At 37.0% G+C, this 20,296-nt stretch overlaps 2 protein-coding genes across 8 annotated transcripts in view; both read left to right on the forward strand.

Annotated features, from left to right (window-relative positions):
* The window catches only part of LOC117996991 (MICOS complex subunit MIC27-like), a 103,785-nt gene that overhangs the window by 46,220 nt on the left and 37,269 nt on the right, over nt 1–20,296 (forward strand). The gene's annotated exons all lie outside the window — the stretch shown is intronic.
* Nucleotides 1–20,296, forward strand: part of LOC117981810 (anoctamin-1-like) — a 47,925-nt gene that overhangs the window by 3,312 nt on the left and 24,317 nt on the right. For 5 of the 7 annotated variants that reach the window (XR_011238574.1, XM_034968008.2, XM_069509768.1 and 2 more), the window contains exons 2-6: nt 2,937–3,031; nt 14,545–14,655; nt 16,159–16,375; nt 16,899–16,964; nt 18,480–18,548. Coding sequence is in view for 6 of the 7 variants with exons in the window: in XM_034968008.2 (XP_034823899.1) it covers nt 2,937–3,031; nt 14,545–14,655; nt 16,159–16,375; nt 16,899–16,964; nt 18,480–18,548 (558 nt within the window). In the remaining variant the exon portion in view is untranslated. The remainder of the gene's footprint in view (nt 1–2,936; nt 3,032–14,544; nt 14,656–16,158; nt 16,376–16,898; nt 16,965–18,479; nt 18,549–20,296) is intronic. The other 2 variants (XM_034968009.2, XM_034968010.2) reach the window with 2 other exon arrangements.

Here is a 20,296-nt window from a genome sequence, read left to right on the forward strand (position 1 = left end):
CCAATCAAATGGCAGAATTCTTGACGATTGCGATAGCCATGAAATGGTTATTCTTACACAATTGGGGGGCTGTTTTAAGTAATTGATGATTATATCCAAACTAGCCGATGCCTGCGACTTCGTCCGCGTGGAATTAGGTTTTTAAAAATCCCGTGGGAACTTTTTGATTTTCCGGGATAAAAAGTTGTCACTCTTCACTCTTTATCCTAACCTATGCAAAAATTCACGTCAATCCGTTGCACCGTTGCGACGTGATTGAAGGACAAACAACAAACCAACAAACAAACACACTTTCGCATTTATAATAAGGGTACTGATGTAGAGCCTACTTTCTTTTTACCTACTGTAAAAGTCTTAAAAGTCTGCATCTAATTGAAATGCTAAAACTGTTAAATAAAACCGCATAGGTACAACCCACGATGTAACTGTAAACTTGTTTTATCTCACTCATAATAACTGGCGAGGGAGTTAATATTATATTAATACTAGAGGATGTCTGCGAATTCTTCCGCGTGGATTTAGGTTTTTAAAAATCCCGTGGAAACTCTTTGATTTTCCGGAATCAAAAGTAGCCTATGTCCATCCTCGGGACGTAAGCAAACTCTGTACCAAATTTCATTAAAATCGGTTAAGCTGTTGGGCCTTGAAAAGCTAGCAGACAGATAGACAGACAGACAGACAGACTGATAGACAAACAGACAGACACACTTTTATTCATAATATTAGTATGGATGTTTAGCATAATATATCCTTTCCTCTAAGCTTCCTGACGATTCTATGACTCATTATTTAATTATGATACTTTGTCACACATTATGCCTCTGTCTGATGACGTTAAAGTGCTTTTGCATAATTCTAAAATTAACGGAGCCTGAAGTTAATATGTGTTTGTAATTACTGTAGGTATATGTATAAGTCCCGCAAATTGCTATTGCGCTGGAACCATGTCTCATTAACATCGAAATGACGTCATTTTGATGTCAGCCGAAATAAAAATATACCATCAGCTCGAAACTTCAGTCTAGTGCTGACGTCACTAAAATGACGGCCACGCGCTTTAGCAATTTGCGGGACTCATACTATAATAATAAAATCTGTCAAAGCACTGAGATAAGTCTTAAATGAATTATGCCTTATCTTTGCATAGTGTATAAGAGAAAAAAGATAACGCTTCGAGAAAAGGTACGTAGTGCCACGTCCTTTTAGTTTGGCTCGTCTTGGCGGGGGCACTGCCGTGCCCCCTGATCAAAGTAGACGTTAATGCGAGACATGTAAGAACTTCCTATAAGACTTTATTTTCCGTTTATCGTTAGTTTAGATCAGAAACCGTCGATCTACTATACAGTACGCGGCAGAAAGTAATGTACATCGGCCTTTAGAATGACATTTCGGCTTTGTAGAGCGTTGTCTCTGACACTCATACCCATATGACGATTTGTCGGTTTCAATGACAGGGACAACGCTCTACTATCTCCTTCTAAATGTCGATGTACATTACTTTCTGCCGCGTACTGTACCTATCATTTCTGCAGACGAGTTCTTATTGCTATACTAACTTATAAGTCAGCGCAATACTCGAATTTTCTCCCCTGAAAATTGCTTAGCGTACTACTCAAAATTGTAGATTGTAGAAAGAAAACTTGCATCTGTGACCTCTCCCGGCGCCCATGATTGAACTCATACATCATCATTATCAACCCATCGCCGACTCACTACATGGCACGGGTCTCTTCTCAGAGTGAGAAGGGTTTTGGCCATAGTCTACAACGCTGGCCTAGTGCAGATCTTTGAGAACATTATGGAGAACTCTCAGGTATGCAGGTTTTCACACTATGTTTTTTTTCTCCGTTCAAGCAAGTGATACTTAATTACTTAAAACGCACATACATATAACCTCCGAAAAGTTAGTGGTTCGTGTCCGTGCATCGAACCCCTGACCTACGATTAAGAGGCGGACGCCTAACCACTAGGTTAGCTCAGAACTCATACATAATGTGATGTCTTATAACGAGTTCATCATCATCATCATCATCAACCGATAGACGTCCACTGCTGGACATAGGTCTCTTGTAGGGACTTCCACACGCCACGGTCGTATAACGAATACGTATACCACGTATAACGAGTTAGGCAGTGGTAATGTGTCCTAGCTCTTAAGTTCCACGATCGACAAGGTAATCAAATACAGATGAATCAGCCTTTATACGGAGACATGAAACTGCAAGGTCAGACGGTAGTTTCTTGTGTATTTTGCCGGAACAACAGTTCCTTTTGACTCACGGTCGCGACATGATGATCGCCAGGAGTTTTGTGGAAGTGATGTGTTACGTGTTGTACGATATCGGCCGGAACCGGGTTTTGAGAACGCGAACACGTGTTAGGTGCGGAAACTTTAAAGTATGCTATTGAAAATTAATCTGTTTAAATGAGTAATTTAGGTAACTGTGTCGGCAAAATTGCAGTGCAATTGCTATTAATAATAATAAAACTGAATATATTGTATTGAATCTTCTGTATAATATAGGTAAACATAGCGCACTTCGTACGTTTGGTACTATAGTCGACGCATTTTAAACTGAGTCGTCGAGTTATCTGTCTGTTTCGCTCGCACTTACAGGTCGTAGGCAAGTGCGATAATTTGAGTTTTTGAGTATATAAAAGGCAAAGGTGACTGACTGACTGACTGATCTATCAACACACAGCTCAAAATACTGGACGGATCGGGGTAAACATGCAGATAGCTATTGTGATTTGTGACGTAGAGACATCTGCTAAGAAAAGATTTTCGAAAAAATCCTTTAAAGAGGTAAAATAGGGGTTTGAAATTTGAGTAGTCCATGCGGACGAAGTCGCTTGCATCAGCTAGTAAAAACATGTGTTAAAGTTAATCACAATCACTGGCAAGTGTGATTGATCCGCTGTATTGTTTGGGGCAGACGGAGAAGACGCCGGAGCGGATCGCGGACTTGCACGCCATGTCCGTGCTCAGCGCCTACCAGGACACCCTGTCGCAGGACATGAATACAGATAGGTGAGTTCTGTGTTGCTGTACCAATGACATCACAAGCAATAGGTTCGTCATGGCATGTTTTCCCTAGCTAAATGATTCCTCCTATCCTGAAACCTTCCCTGTATACATATCGTTCCCTGTAGTTATTGACTAACGTCTGGAATCGTAGCAGGATTGCGCCTAACGCAGCGCGCAGTGATAACATTAAGGTTTGGCGTAGATTTTGGCAATAGAGGGTAGATCCTAAATAAAATTTAGGTACTGAGAGCATTGCATTGTTCTATGTCTGCACCAATGACATGATAGGCATTATAGTCGGTTTGTCATAGCATGTTTTCACTCTCTCTAATCATACCCTTCTCCGGTGCTCCCCCTTTATCGTTGTTTTCTTACTGTTTACGCCATTTATTATATTTGCAAATAATCTATTATAAATACACACACACGCACATTCAAACTCACACATAAGCATGTACGCAATGACATTTCCTTTCAAATTCCCTCTTCAGTCCGCTTCCGCATTCTGGCGCTTACGCACGCTGAAAACCGCTCCTGTTTTTGCACAACGAATGTGCCACGCAATTTATACACCCGCTCCGCTCCGCTACCGTTTTAACACGCTAAGAGTTCAAAAAGTGTGCAAACTCGCAAAATCAAGTGAATCCGCAACTAATAAATAAACGCTAATTAAACCGCTAAAATAAGTGATCTGAACAAACCGTCAAGCAAAATAGGTACCTATAAAAAGTGCAAAATTAACCTATGACCGTGTACATATTATCGCTAAACAATCTTGCTATCGAAACTCCCTTTAATAAAATCAGTGCAGTTAAGTGCAACGGAAGGTCATCCCAAAGATCATCATCAGCAAGGAGCAGATCCCACTCACCAGTGACCGCCTGAAGCTCAGGTAATCCCACAATCCTTGTGGTTCCATCGACCGGATTTAATCCTTTTGTTCCATCGACCGGGATCCGATCCTTTTGTTCCCATCATCCTGGATCCAATCTGTTCCCTAACTATCCCGTTTGACCTTTAAACCTTCCATATTCCCTCAAAAAACACTTACAACAAAACACTGAAAACGCTATTTATATATTCCAATACTTATTTCATAGGTAAGAATCGAATCACGCTTCATACATCGAGTACCGAATTTATTAAAAAATATACAATTTTTTTGTATATTTACGCATATTTGTGTTCAGATCATCGCATTATATTATATTAACGCATTATATATAATTATTTACGTATATTTCTCAGTATTTTAGGTTTTAAGTTGTTTTTTTAATTCTACCTGCATTCCGTTCGATAAATTATTCTTTGATCCATAATTATAATCGACCTTATTCGCTTGAAATAACGCTTACTATCGTATATCAAAAGTCAAAATGGCTAAGACAAAGGAATCAACTAATCTAGAAATCGTTAAATTGGAAGCAAAAAGGGAATTTTTATTTCAATCAGTTCAGCAAATTTATGATTTGTCACTTAAGGTGAGTGACCACGCACACAGAACGACTTTCATGTCCCGCATTCAATCTTTGGAGAAATTACGTCTAGATTTTACTACGAATTTAGATGAATTAATTTCAGCCTATTTAAACTCTGACCCTAAGTATGTTCCGAACTACTCCGCTCTTGGCGCGTTTGATACTTTATACTGTCAAATACAATATACGTTTAATGAGATTAAGACTGAGTCCACCACTTTGTCTCAGTGTGATAATCAATACAGTTTGTTAAACAAAAAGTTACCTCCGATAGATTTGAAGAGTTTTGATGGCAACCCTTCAAAATGGACAATTTTTTATGAAAATTTTGTGAATCTTATTCATAATAACAACAGACTCTCTGACATACAGAAGGTTCAATACTTGATTAGTTGTTTAACTGATAAGGCGCTCTTAGTCTGTTCAGGAATCCCGCCTACATCTGAAAACTATCTTATTATATGGAACGCATTATTAGAAAAATATCAAGACACGAGGGTACAGGCAGCTCAATATATTGATACAATATTAAATTGTAAACAAAATCAACCGCTCGAATCTTTTGTTGATCAATTCTGCTCTGCGCAAGCAGCTTTGACACGTCTACCTATAAAGAATTTGTCAGATTTTATGATAACGCATATCGCACTCTCGAAATTAAGTAAGGAAACTGTTTCATTGTTTGAACAGACGCATAAACACATCGAAATTCCTACTTTTTCTGATTTAAATACATTTTTAAAAGAACAACTAAAGATTCAAACTTTGCGAAGCACTCAAGTTCATCAAACTCCCAATAAAAAACCTATTTCTTACAAACCTAAATCGCAAACTCAAACGTATACAAGTACAGTCGGCAACAACAATTATAATTTAAATTCGCAAAATACTCAACGCACTTGCATTATATGCAAAAATCAAAACGCTCATCCGCTCTATAAGTGTGAGGTTTTTAAAAGTCAAGACGCAAAAACTAGACTAGATATAGTGAGGAAAAATAGATTTTGTGAATTCTGCCTAGGTTTTCACTTAAAATTCCGCTGTAAAAGCCAGGGAAGGTGTGGAAATTGTGCATCTAGCTCACATCACAGCCTTTTATGTAGCTCTTTTTCTAGACCTAGGTACGAACCTGGGACCTCACAGTCGCAAGCCCCCTCTTACTCACAGAACCGCTATGGTGCGAATAATAGCAGCGCTCCGATGCCGCCGCTACCGCAGAACGAGAGATCTAGTGATTTAACAAAAATTACAGCACCGCCCCCCGCGTCTCACACTCAAACAACTAGTCCTACCGAATTAGCACTGTCGGTGACCACGTCTTCGGGCAATTATTTAAAAAATACGACCGTACTTTTACCTACCGCCACAGTGCATGTATATAGTAACAATACGCAATACCCTATCCGCTTATTTTTAGATACAGGTTCAATGACTAATTTTATATCAAAAGAATGTTGCCAACGTTTAAATTTAAAAATTAAATTCGCTCCGTCAGTTGTAAAAGGCATTGGTCAAACAGAAAGTACATCACTGGGATTTGTAACTTTTAAAATTTATTCTCGCTTTGATCCACGCTGTTTTTATACTATTACCGCTAGGGTAATAGACACAATTACCGACCACTTACCTAACGCTCACATCGATGTCTCCCAGTTGAAATTTTTGCACTCATTACCAATGGCTGACGATAGTTATCACACTCCTGGACCAATCGATTGCCTGATAGGCAACGAATTGTTTCCATTTTTAATTGGATGTGACAAAGTAGTCTCACCTAATTCTTCTGTTGTTGCAATTCAAAGCACGCTAGGTTACATTCTCATGGGGAAAGCGGATTGTGAACCTCGTCACTCAACTCATCAATCTAACGCTGATAAAACATTTTTATGTAATGTAGACGCACCTTCACTCGAAGAAATTACTGAACGCTTTTGGTCATTAGAAAACGTACCTAATAAAATTCACATAAGCCCAGACGATGAGGCATGTGAACGCATCTTTAAAGATACTTACTCACGCGATGAAACAGGTCGATATACTGTTCATTTACCCTTTAAAGATGACCCCGCTAAACTTGGCGACTCGTACTCGATTGCCAAACACCGCCTTCTTCAATTAGAGAAGAAATTAAACGCTAATCCCGCTCTTCGAAAAGATTATAACGCAACCATTCAGTCATACATTGACAAAGGTTATCTCACAAAAGTAGATAATCCTTCACGCGATATAAATTGTTATTATATTCCGCACAGAGCTGTTTATCGCCCTGATAAGCAGACTTCTAAGACTCGCATTGTTCTTAACGCTTCCAGTCGGACTACATCCGGAAAATCGCTTAATGATTTATTATATGTAGGTCCTAACTTACAGAATAATATATTTGAACTCTTAATAAATCTACGATTATTCTCATTCGCACTAACCGCAGATATTGAAAAACATTATTTTCAATTAAATTTAACGCCCGAGCATCATGCTTTTCAAAGGATTCTTTTTAGATTTGACACTGATCAATCTATCGACACTTATAATTTCACTGTCGTCTCATTTGGAGTATCTAGCTCACCCTATCTCGCCATGAGAGTAGTGCGTCAGCTAGCTGAAGATAGCATTGACAGGTACCCGCTCGCAGCTAATGAAGCCACTAATCACATGTATATGGACGATTACATAAACTCAATCGATGGTTTTGAGAAAGCCAAAGAAACCTATCATGAAATGGTTAATATGTTCAACGCAGGTGGTTTCAATTTAACTAAATGGATCTCCAATGACACCAAACTTCTCAGTGAAATTCCTAGCTCTCATAAAAATCCGCAAGCAATTAATTTTGATTCAGATGCTCAAGATGTTACGAAAATAGTAGGTATGCAGTGGCATCCTAAACTCGATACTTTTACTTTTAAAATCAACGCTAATGAGAGTCCCCGCGATTATACAAAACGCTTAATTCTTTCTATTACCGCTCGCCTGTTTGATCCTGTTGATCTTATAGGTCCAGTTACCGCTTTTATGAAACTTCTCGTCCAAGAATGTTGGAAATTAAATCTCGCCTGGGATACACCAGTACCCAGCTCGATCGCTCAACGATTTGAACAATTCTGTAAAGAACTACCGCATTTAGAAAAAATTAAAATTCCTCGCCATGTTGGTATGAACTCTGAATCCCATGTAACGCTTATAGGTTTTTCTGACGCTAGTGAAAAATGCTATGGAGCCACCGTATACATACGTGTGAGCCCAGATGAACATTCGCCTGGAACTGTTCATTTACTCTCTTCAAAATCTAGAGTCGCACCGCTTAAGAAGACATCACTCGCTCGCCTCGAGCTTTGCGCATCTCTTCTATTAGCCAATTTAATCAATTTGGTACGCGAAACTCTTAGTAAACGCTGCAAAATAAATAATATTTACGCTTTTTCGGACTCAACAGTAACTCTTACATGGATTCATTCTCCCGCATATAAATTCCACACATTCGTCGCTAATAGAATTACAGAAATAAATTCAAAATTACCTTCTGAACATTGGTTTCACGTCAACGGATGCGAAAATCCCGCTGACATAATATCTCGTCCAATCACGCCTAAAGAATTATTAGAACGCAAACTCTGGTTCAACTCTCCTCAATGGACGACGCATCCTATATCGAAATGGCCCGTTACGCCTTTTCAAGTAAACGCTCACAATCAAGATCTTGAAGAATCAAAAACTACTGTTTTAGCAGTTGAAACCTCTGTTTCTGACGCTCAACATCCCATTGAAAATTTAGCCGAACGCTCTTCTAGCTGGTCTAAATTACTGCGCACCATGGTTTACATGTTAAGATTCTCTAAACGCAAATTAAATGAAATTTACACTCTCATACAGTCCAATGCTCATAAAAATTTCATAGAGAATCGTCTCGCAGAACATCGTATTCAGTTTAAGCATAGTCCACCTTATGGCCCTCATTTCAACGGCCTCAGCGAAATTAACGTTCGCTGTGTGAAAACTCATTTGTATAAAGTTATAGGGACACAAATCCTTACTTATGAAGAATTGAATACAGTTCTAGTTCAAATTGAAAACTTATTAAATAGTAGACCATTATGTACTCTAAGTTCTGATCCGTCAGATCTTTCCGCGCTAACGCCTAACCATTTTCTCAATCTCACTCCCGCAAAGTATTTACCTGTCGAGGATTTATCAGATATTCCCGACAGCCGCTTATCGCGCTATCAATTACTAACTAAAATCACTTGTTCTTTCTGGAAACGTTGGAGCCAAGAATATTTAACTTCTCTACAACACAGACAGAAATGGAATACTCCCTCCAATCCTGTAGGTCTTGGAGCTGTTGTTGTTATCAAAGATTCTAACGTTCATCCCCTTTGCTGGCCTTTAGGAGTTATAGAAGAACTCTATCCAGGGAAAGACAGTGTAGTTCGAGCAGTCAAAGTTAGAACGCGTTCCGGAAACTACATCAGACCAGTAGTACGGATATGCCCTCTACCTTCTCAATAGGCTGCTATTAATTCTACTAACTCTATTAATTAATTTTAATTTTTAATTTTTTTTTTTTTACGCTTTAATTTTATCACGCTTTTCGTTCTGTTTAGAGGCTTGCCTCTAGGCCGGGGGAGTTGTTTACGCCATTTATTATATTTGCAAATAATCTATTATAAATACACACACACGCACATTCAAACTCACACATAAGCATGTACGCAATGACATTTCCTTTCAAATTCCCTCTTCAGTCCGCTTCCGCATTCTGGCGCTTACGCACGCTGAAAACCGCTCCTGTTTTTGCACAACGAATGTGCCACGCAATTTATACACCCGCTCCGCTCCGCTACCGTTTTAACACGCTAAGAGTTCAAAAAGTGTGCAAACTCGCAAAATCAAGTGAATCCGCAACTAATAAATAAACGCTAATTAAACCGCTAAAATAAGTGATCTGAACAAACCGTCAAGCAAAATAGGTACCTATAAAAAGTGCAAAATTAACCTATGACCGTGTACATATTATCGCTAAACAATCTTGCTATCGAAACTCCCTTTAATAAAATCAGTGCAGTTAAGTGCAACGGAAGGTCATCCCAAAGATCATCATCAGCAAGGAGCAGATCCCACTCACCAGTGACCGCCTGAAGCTCAGGTAATCCCACACTTACTGATACTCTTCCTGTATTGTAAAATTTGGAGTTGTAGTAGGTACGAGTGTCAGCCAAACAGAATGATTGCGCTTAACGAAATGATTGCATCAAAGTTTGGCAATAGGGTGGGGACGAAGAATTTCCCACGTCCGTAGTTCCGGTGTTTAAATTTCAGCCAGGAAGACCCTATTATTGCCAAACTGTAATAATTAAGTAACGGAACACTAATAAAGGGGTAATTTTTTTATTGCTATGTAAAGGCTGTTTTACGCCGAAGCAACATGCGACAATGTGGCATGCTTCAAATGGAAACATTAATTTTCCGGCCATAAGCAGCATGCGGCAGTCTATTTATGCCGAGAGAACATCATCATAGAATTAGAATATTATGGTAAGACAGGCTGCCGAAGATTCTTATTGCACCGTGTGACCCTGTAGCATGCTGCAATGTTGCACTATATTGTTCTGGCGTAAATGAAACTTTACGCCTTCTACCTAACAAGTTCACAGTATTTTATCTGGGAATGATTGACACTGGCGCATCAAATAAATTAATATCCGATGATTCTAAAGAAATCGTTCAGTTACGTTTAACCGTGGTTTAACACCACTCTGCAGGCTATCGCAAAAAAACCTTGCGGGAGTCCGCTGATACTGATAATAATTTTTGTAGCTTTGGCATTGGCCTCAAATTCACAGTAAGTGGCAACATACATGTAGTAGGTACTGACTCTAGTAAATTGCTAAGTATTGCGAAAAAAATTGTCAATCGAGTCTAGAAAAACCTGATTTCGTGATACTTGTAAGTTGATAACAGTTTAATTCTGGGGATAACTATTTAATACGTCGAAAAAATTGTGTTTATAGACCTTTATCACACCAATGTGTTCACCTTTACATTAAAAAAAATATATTCAATTAAACTTTTACAAGTATTTTTGAATCGTCAACTGCATCTACCACTGGTTCGGAATACCTTTCCTACCGAGAAGAAATAAATAAATAATAGATCAATTCGTCAGTGGTATAAGACGCTATTTTTGATGCGTTGGTAGCTAACTGGGTGTAGCCTTGAAAGTAACAAAAAAATTTTTTTAAGTGAGAACAATTTATTCTCTAAATTATATTTTTCAAGACAATGGTTCTCAACCAACTTTACTGCGTTTAATATTCCTGTTTTGTGATGTCATTGGTTTGTATGAGTACCTACGTTGTATCGGCATGATAGCATGTTCGTTTGTTTTAAAGTTAACTGCAAGGCTGGCTGCGCATTGGCTACTATCCTTGAACTACTTGACGCTGTAAGGGAGCGACCACTGCACATTGTTACGTATATTTTAGGCTCACGCACATCCCATGGCTCCTAGTGGTTGGGACGTCCGCCTTCTAATCGGAGGTCTGAGGTTCGATCCCGGGCACGCACATCTAACTTTTCGGAGTTATGTGTGTTTTAAGTAATTAAATATCACTTGCTTTAACGGTGAAGGAAAACATCGTGAGGAAACGTGCATGCCTGAGAGTTCTCCATAATGTTCTCAAAGGTGTGTGAAGTCTACCAATCCGCACATAGGCAGAGTGGTAGACTATGGCCAAAACCCTTCTCACTCTGAGAGATGTGTTGGGCGATGGGTGGATCATGATGATGATATCCCATGGTTTGTTAAAGAACCGAGCAGTTGCAAATTAGCTTTGCGTCATTCAAGAAATAGATTGGGGGGAAATTCAGACCGTATAGCGAAAAAGCGTTCTCATAGATTCTGTATAGACGCGACCTCTGCGCTAGTAGTTTTTGTGTGCAGGCCATCAGACAGTAAAAAGTTAAGGACGTAGTTGCTCAGGCAATAGTAACCAGTGGGGCCGATTCTCTTGTACACAATCTCTAAAATAAACTAAATTAACAGGTCTAAATCTAGTGCCATCCTTTTCCGCAAGCAACATTATGAAAGGGATAGCAAAAGATTTAGGCGTGACATTTTAGTTTAGTTTAGAGATTGTGTACAATGGAATTAGCCACAATATGCGCCTAACCTAACCTAACCAGTAAGCCCTAACTTTACCTTATCGGTACGACCCTGTTAATTGCCAGAACTAACGAGGTGATAAAAAAAACAAACTAATTAAGTACTTACTGTAGTATTGGTAATAAGTATTAACAACAAATGTAACAATGTTTTTAAGTCAATCTGTGTATGTGTATGTGCAATTTGTGTTGTGTTGTAGACTAACGTTTAATGTTTTAAAAATTATGTAAGCATTTCAAATTTTTTAAATCTTCTGTTTTTGTAAAAGGTCTCAACATTGTATTTATTACCCATATCTCTTACCTTATCTATCTTCGTGGTTAGCCCTATTTCCATTAGCTTCTTATCCATTTCGGTAGCCGCGAGCTGAGCAGCTTAGTTGCGGACGCTGCTGAACTGAATACTACTAAAAGTCCCGCAAATTGCTATTGCGCTGGAACCATATCTCATTAACATCTAAATGACGTCATTTTGACATCAGCCGAAATAAAAATATACCATCAGCTCGAAACTTCAGTCTAGTGCTGACGTCACTAAAAAGGCGGCTCCGCGCATTAGCAATTTCCAATTCAATCCAATCCATCAGCCTGTTTGCGTCCACTGCTGGACATAGGCCTTTCCAAGAGCGCGCCACCAAACACGGTCCTCCGCCTTCCAATAGCAGGGCTGCTGGGAACTGGGGGCCTTTGTCTGTTAGCGCTGCTCATTAGAAGTAGTGCCCATACTGAGCACGCTGGGCAGGCGGGTTGGTCAGCGCAGGGCTGTAGGCTATTTCGCACCAGTGACGCTGCTGCCCGTCTCTGGTCTGTATTATTTAAAGCCAAGCCATATGGAATGGTTATCCCGCCATTCTTCGGTCGTCATATCCTCGTCCGCTGATTCGCAGGGGGCACCACGTGCAGGTGAGGTTGACATTTGAGGTGCTAAGATGTTAGCGCACCCCCTTACCCCCCTAGCAATTAGCAATTTGCGGAACTTAAACTTGCTTTTGCGCTTTGTTTTTCAGTGATACCTCGTACCTACTTATCTATAAATGATTAGTGCATTCCACTTTGTAATACATGTAAATAATGGGCAACCTTTCAACTCAAAAAAGTGTGCGTGACTATCGCAATCTATACATTTTTTAACCGACTTCAAAAAAAAGGGGGAGGTTCTCAATTTGTCGGAATCTTTTTTTTTTTTGCTAACACAAAAATCGGTCACCGACTGTCGGACGTGGGCGGAGCGCCTAAGTCACTAAAGGTTGTTGCTGTTCTGCATTCGGAACCAATAGTAGAATCACTACAAAAAGACAAATAAATGGACAGGCAACAAATGAATTGAGTTGATCAAAAAGACATGTGAAAGAAGGAGATGAATTTGGGTCGATGTTAGAGAAAAAAACTTAACAATTTATTATATTTATTAAGTAGGTAACTTGCGTTTGTTTTTATTGCAATCACCAACCTAATTTACAACATACTTATAACTATAAGTTATACAAATATACTAGACAGAATTAAGTCGGAGGTTGATCTGTCCGGTTCTAAAAGCAATAGATACCTACATAAATAAAAGTAGGTGCTCAAATTATTATTATACAAAAATAACACTGTTGGTAAATAGACAGCTAATAATTAGGTAAATACATACGTACCTACGTTTTAGTTTTTTCTTTTATGTTTATTGGTGTCATAGTGTTTGGTAGAGTTCTTTGTAGAGATACGGGTCTATATGGATGTATGAATGTAAATTAAACGGAATCAATACGTTGCGTTGCGGCCATAATGATTACAAGGGCATATCAATTAGTTTTTCGCAGCAAAACTCGCAAAAGAAATCGACCAATTCTTTAATCAATTAGGTATCCTTACTCTTAAAATGACTCCTCACGCGGCATTTTATCTTTAATCTTTATCTTTAATCTTTATTTGATAAAAAAAAAAATTTACAAGGTATATATAAGTACATAACCCTGGTTGTAGCAATGCAAAGTTCCTGGCCCCCAAACTAGGATTCCCTGTGCTATGGGAAGCCAGTCTTTCGCCCGAATATAAATAGGTAGGTACAATTAATGTGAATAACTTACTTATAAATACATAAACAGATTACAGTTAACAACTAAAAATTAAAACAAATAAGTAGTTTTCTTATTAGATGTAGGTAGATATAAAAGAGAAACAAAAAAAAAACATTAATAGTCGATATTCCTGGCCCCCGAACTAGGATTCCCTGAGCTACGGGAAGCCAGTTGAATATACTTAGTTGTACTTAGAGGATAACAATATAATTTAGTTAATCTAATTCAAAAGATTTCGTTCATTCCTTCATAGAAGTAGGTAGGTAGCTGTTGAAACTATAGTGCCAGAGGTGAGCGGAGTGACGACTCCACGCACACAAAGTAAATGTGGTAGTATATGCAAAACATTGAGATGCTGGTGGATTGTTTAAGTGTATTTAATTTATTATATTTTTCATTATTTACATTATTTTATTTAGATATGTTATTTTATACTAAAATATTTACATTATTTTATTTAGGTATTTTAATTCTATGGGTCAGCTGTCATGTGAAAAGTATTCACCTTTTAATATAAGGACTAAAATCGTACTTTTGACAAGTTAAAATGGCGCGTGAGGAGTTAAATTTTATGCGTTATACTGATACACCGTATTCTTTATTAAATAAATAAATGCCCAGACGGGGCGTCTCATGTTTTGTTTAAAAGACTTTATACAATATAGGTAGGTACATGGCAAATATATAAAATACTGAAAATCAAACGATTTGTTTTGTTTTAATCCCATGTTAGTTCGTGTACCTAAATCCCACTAACAAATAGGTGAGGGTGACGAATTGGCGTACAACAGTGTGTCCACGACTAACATTGCAGGGACAACGGTAGCGATGCCTCCACCAGGCCTGCAGAGGAGTGCGCGTGCGGCGAGCCCGTGGTGCCGGACGTCGTCACCAACAATGGCAAACCCGTCGCCAACCATTGCTCGTGAGTATCCAGTGGACACACTCGCAAAGACAACATCTTCTCTATATATAAAAATGAATCGCTGAATATGTTGCTAAGCGCAAATCTCGAGAACGGCTGAACCGATTTCGCTAATTCTTTTTTATTATATTCCTTGAAAATTTTAAAAAATTGCCTGAAAAGTCTAAAAACTACACTTCTATATTCCCAAACAAAAGATTCGTAATAATACTTAAAATTCAATTTGAACTTTAATACCATTCCATAAAGTTTAAGTATTAGTGGAGGTGTGTTCCGGGAAGGCTGACCCGGTGTCCCTAATAGCGAAATAAGTATAAAAAAACTTTATTTAACCTCACTAGTCGGTGGATGGTGTCGTTACCAAAAAAAATTCGAAACGACACCCCAGTGGTGTCGTTGACAAGACTTGTTGTTTCCGTATGATAGCCATGTTGGTCACATACAAAAATATAATATTACCGCACTTGTGTTATAATAAAATTTAACCGCATGGCCTCTGTAGTTGGCCAGCTGTGTGGTAATATTTTTTCGCACGCGTGCGGTAACAATCTACTTTACACTTTTGACGATCGAGGATCATCGATGCCTATCTAGAAGACGCTTTACGCGCTAGTTCTACGCGAGAACCAAACTTAACTAGCTGAAGGCTGGAATTGACATTATTTCACAATTTTGTAAATACATCCGGACCCGACGTGAATAAATTCCTTTTAGTTTTTGCAAAATTATAATTCTAAAACGTTGATTAGCTTAATAATTATTTGGTATGACGAAACTTGAAAAATTACTCAAATAAAAAAAGATTAGCTATTTTTACGTAAAAACACCCAACCCAAACTTTTTGAATATAAATTGGTAACAAACGTAGTATATGTATAGTAAATATAGGAAACAAACTTATCAATCTGAAAATTACTGTGTACACGACTAGGTATAGTCTATAGAAATAATTTCTTTCATAACATGTACCTACTGGATATGGCTCGGTGACGGCTATTGTGCATGTATCATTGTTTAGTTGTAAATTTCCTATTTATATTCAATATTGGTCAAGGGAAGGTTAATAAAGCGATGATGCATGCGGAAAATTGATACCTTCTGATTTTGGATGGATATACGGGGGGTTGGTAAAAGGTGGAAAAAAAAAATGTTGTGGAGTTCAATTATTGTAATGTATAAATATGTCTGTTTCAGAACAGATTTTTAGCTTAGCACATGACAAAATAGATTATTATATCTCTAAAGAAGACAAAAAGATTTTTAACTCTGTATAAAAATTCAGAGGATCACCCATTTTGTTTGGTTATAATGGTTTGTTGTATATCAATATATTTTTTATAGTAAAAATGTCATTCAAACTAAGTAATATTTGAATTATAGGGAGCTTTTCGTTCTCAACAAGTTCGTTAAATTAGGGAGTATATCTTAGAGTAGCCATTTGATACCATAGAACCATTTGCTTTTTAGTTTTAAATAGTCTAACGACTCTTGCTCTATTTTCAGGATAGTAATGGGCGGTATATTAAATAACCCCTCACTGACTTTCAATGACGGAGTAAGATCTGTAGACTTCGTGCTAGTATGGGAGGCTGCGAAAGATGACGCGACCACGCCGCAAGCTTACGAATGCCGGAAAGTCTTCGAACGAAATCTCGAGAATGAAGGCCTGCAGTTAGAAAGAGAAGCGCCCGAGGATCTGTACGGATTGCACTTTATTAAGGTACTTAATTTCATTTATAAACTAAACTCAACATGTGTTTCATTCAATTCAATTTCAATCTTATGTCAAAGTATATAAAGCTGAGTTTCACTTGTCTGAAAGCTACTTCGACTGCACTCACTAAGTATGGTCTGACACTTAGATCGAGAAGAAGAAAATTCTTGCACGACTACTATAACGAATACAGTTTTCGAGATAGAGTCCTTGAAAAAAGTAGAGTATATTACTTTTATGTGTTACATCAGAAGTGGTATTGTTTGTTATAATTTATCATTCGTATATTTTGCATAATTGTATTAGTTGAGGGACCTACTCGTATTTATGTTTCTCTAGGGAGTCTGTACCAAATTGTTAAGTAATTTAATTGCGCGTGACTTTTGCCACACCTTATTAATTCTAATTTAACCCTTCAAAATACCAAAAATATTATATAGGTATACACTATACATATTAGTTATTTTAACATAACGATCAGTCGATACTAATTCTTGTAATATATACTTTTATGCTTTTATTTTTTCAGATTCACGCACCACTATCAGTACTTAGAGATTACAGCGAAGTTCTTAAACTTAGGATGCCTATGAAGGTATGAACTAACTTTTTTTATATATCTAAGTACTCTTATTTAACATTTCTTATACTTGATGTCAGACTTGTGTTATGTATGTGTAATATTATATTATAGTTTTATAATATTATTATAATATTATAATATTATTTTAAGCGCAACGCACACTACAGCTAGCAGCCAAGTAGAACAACTAACATTCTGGTCTATTGTTTGCAAACATTCTAGCATATTATGCCATTAAGAAATCTGTACTAAGTACTTTTATTAGTTGCTCTGTAAAATTGTGCGTTAATCGTAAAATATATATATTATTCTATGTCCTCCAGAAATAAATATGGTATTGTTAGTATTCTGTGTAACCCCTTTGAGCTTATTTTTCCTTTTTTATTACATAAGTAAAATATTATATACCTACTGTTTTATTTTTGATTTTGACTTATTCCATTTTTATTATATTTTATAAAATTTAGTTTCTTTGTGTCAATCTGGCTGACAACATTCTGCATAAATTAAAGAATATATTAACATTTAAAAAGGTACTAAAATTATTATTGTGTAAAATAATTTTAGGGCACATTGATGTTAATGTTTTGATATTAATGAAAGCTTAAATATTACTAAATCTAAATATTATATAAAAGGAAAAGGTGACTGACTGACTGACTGATCTATCAACGCACAGCTCTAACTACTGGACGGATCGGGCTAAAATTTGGCATGCAGACAGCTATTATGACGTAGACATCCGCTAAGAAAGGATTTTTGAAAATTCAACCCCTGAGGGCGTGAAATAGGGGTTTCAAATTTGTGTAGTCCACGCGGACGAAGTTGCGAGCATAAGCTAGTTACTTCTAAAATAATATTTTTACCGCACGAGTGTTGTAATCTTGTAAAACCGTGTGTAAACAATCACAAGGTATCAAGGTAAAGACAGACTGAGCCCACGTACGCAACGTACTTGAACGAATTATGACGTGTGGATACTTGGTTTTATATAAAAACATAATATAGATTAGAAACATACTATCGTATGCATAATGTTACGCAACTCCTCGCTTCCCATGCGAGGAAGAATGGATGCTCTAATGATATTAGACCCGTCAGTGTGTTTCTAGATGTTAGATAGAGCACGTCAGAATACAAAAGAAACGTATGCGTTTGGTACAAAACGTACGTTGCAACTCGCATATTATGTGTTTACACCAAAATAGGAACTTTTTATTATTATTCAGATACAAGTTAGCCCTTGACTGCAATCTCATCTAGTGATAAGTGATGATGCAGTCTTAGATGGAAGCGGGCTAACCTGGAACCTCCTTTTGGGTTCAAAGCAACATCGTAGTACTATCCAACACACCTAGTTTCTCCTTTCACCAAAGGTTGCCTGGTAGAGATTGTTGTGAGCAATAAGGCCGCTAATATTTTTTGTGTGCAATAAAGTATTTCTATCTATCTATCTATCGTACCTGAACGCTAAATTGCGTACGTGGAACAAGTCTGGCTTTACCTTAATCGTGTGTACGTTCGTAGGAATGCAGTAAGATACGCAAAGGTGGACGGACGAATGCGATTCTGAACGCTGCGATGTATATGTCGAAGGTATGCGGCTGTCGTGACTACGGATGCGTACATACATTATGCTTTTCTAACAGTTTCATAGCTTGGGGTGGTGTGGCGCCATGCAAATTCCATTAACAGCTTTTTGGTGGTCATGTCGTCCTTGGTGTTGGCTCATTATTGTGGAAATCAATTATTTAGAGTTGGAATTAGATATACAACTTCAAATGTGTACATTGAAAATGCTTTGCTAACCGTTCGATACCGGATCTATGTTGTTTGATTTCGCGGACGCGATATGCTGCTATGCAAATGTCATAATGGTGGGAATTTGAAAGATTTTTGGTGTTGGTCGATCTTATTTAAATCACCTTGACAATAGTTCAAATATGTCCGACGTTCGCGTCGTTTAAAAGCGCTTAAATATAAAATTATTAATTTATAAGTATTATGGGATTTAAACTTTCTGGTATTTTATTGTTCTTAGGTATATTGAATTTCAAAATTCTTAAATACTATGGGAGCCCCTTGTTAAGTTGTTTTGTTATTTTATCGCACTAGTGCCATAATTCGTGTATTAATTGTACATATTTATAGTAGCTACCGCTGCTATAATCTAGACAAATGTTGAGAATGTTCGTAGTGCTGCTAAAATCTAAAGTAACATATCATGGCCTGTACTAAATATAGTTTTAGAGTAATAACCATCAGTTTTAGTTTAAACCAAACTAAATAAATATTAGTAATGCTTTTGTTTGAGATAATTAACTTTTATTTATCTGAATCTTTACGGAAGCACGGAAAAATAATTAATTTTTGGAATAGCAATATTAGATTAAGAAAACCATCATAAATATTCCATCCAACCAATTACCATCAGAAATAGTTGTAGATATAACTTAGTTTAATTTTGTAGGTTCTCTATATTACGTAAATAATATTCGTAATATACCTACATATTAACATATTTCTGTGCATGTGATTGTCTGTGGTTTAGTTATAAAGTGTCCATCGTGGGTCCATAACAGTACGTTACGTGCTCGTAGTATTCGAAGCTGACATATTGTAGATTTGTAGGGAAGGGCCATAATTGGAGTTTTCAATACATTCGCTAGCAAAGCAGCTTTTATTTTACCTGCCAGGAATACAAAGTGGACTATTATATCTTTAGCCAGGTATGAATATTGCGCCTCGACTTTAACTTTGTACTTGGCGCACTTGCGTTATAAATAACTATTATTGCACAGTCTGCTTTAATATTCTACTATGTTTATTGTTTCAACAACGGTGAAATGAAAGCCACTTTACGTGCAAATGTATTCTAAATTTATTTAAAAGTAATGCGTTCAATGAGTTTAATATATGAAAAAACTTAAAATATAACTAACCTAATTAAAATTGTATCTTATTTTTGTTCATATTTTCATATTATATATTTTTATACTTTTTTATATTTTTTCAAGCATACCGTTAATAATCCGTTTTTAAGTAAACAAAGAAAAATTATATCATATTTAGGTAATGTATTATTTGTTACAATAAGTTCAAGCATTTATTGGATACCTCTACTCTACACTATCTACTCTTTTATTAAAGATTTGAGGCTAATTTTGTTGTAAACAATCTGTTAACTAAACTAAATTAATAGCTATAAATATAGCACTATCCTTTTCCACAGTGAATATTATGAAAGCTAATATAATATGTCGTTCTAGTTCAGTTTAGAGATTGTGTACAATAGACAATTTAACTAAATATAAAATAATATATCATCTAATGTTCACCCTCCC

This window comes from Maniola hyperantus, chromosome 4, assembly GCF_902806685.2.
Source record: "Maniola hyperantus chromosome 4, iAphHyp1.2, whole genome shotgun sequence".
Classification (NCBI taxonomy): Eukaryota; Metazoa; Arthropoda; class Insecta; order Lepidoptera; family Nymphalidae; genus Maniola; species Maniola hyperantus.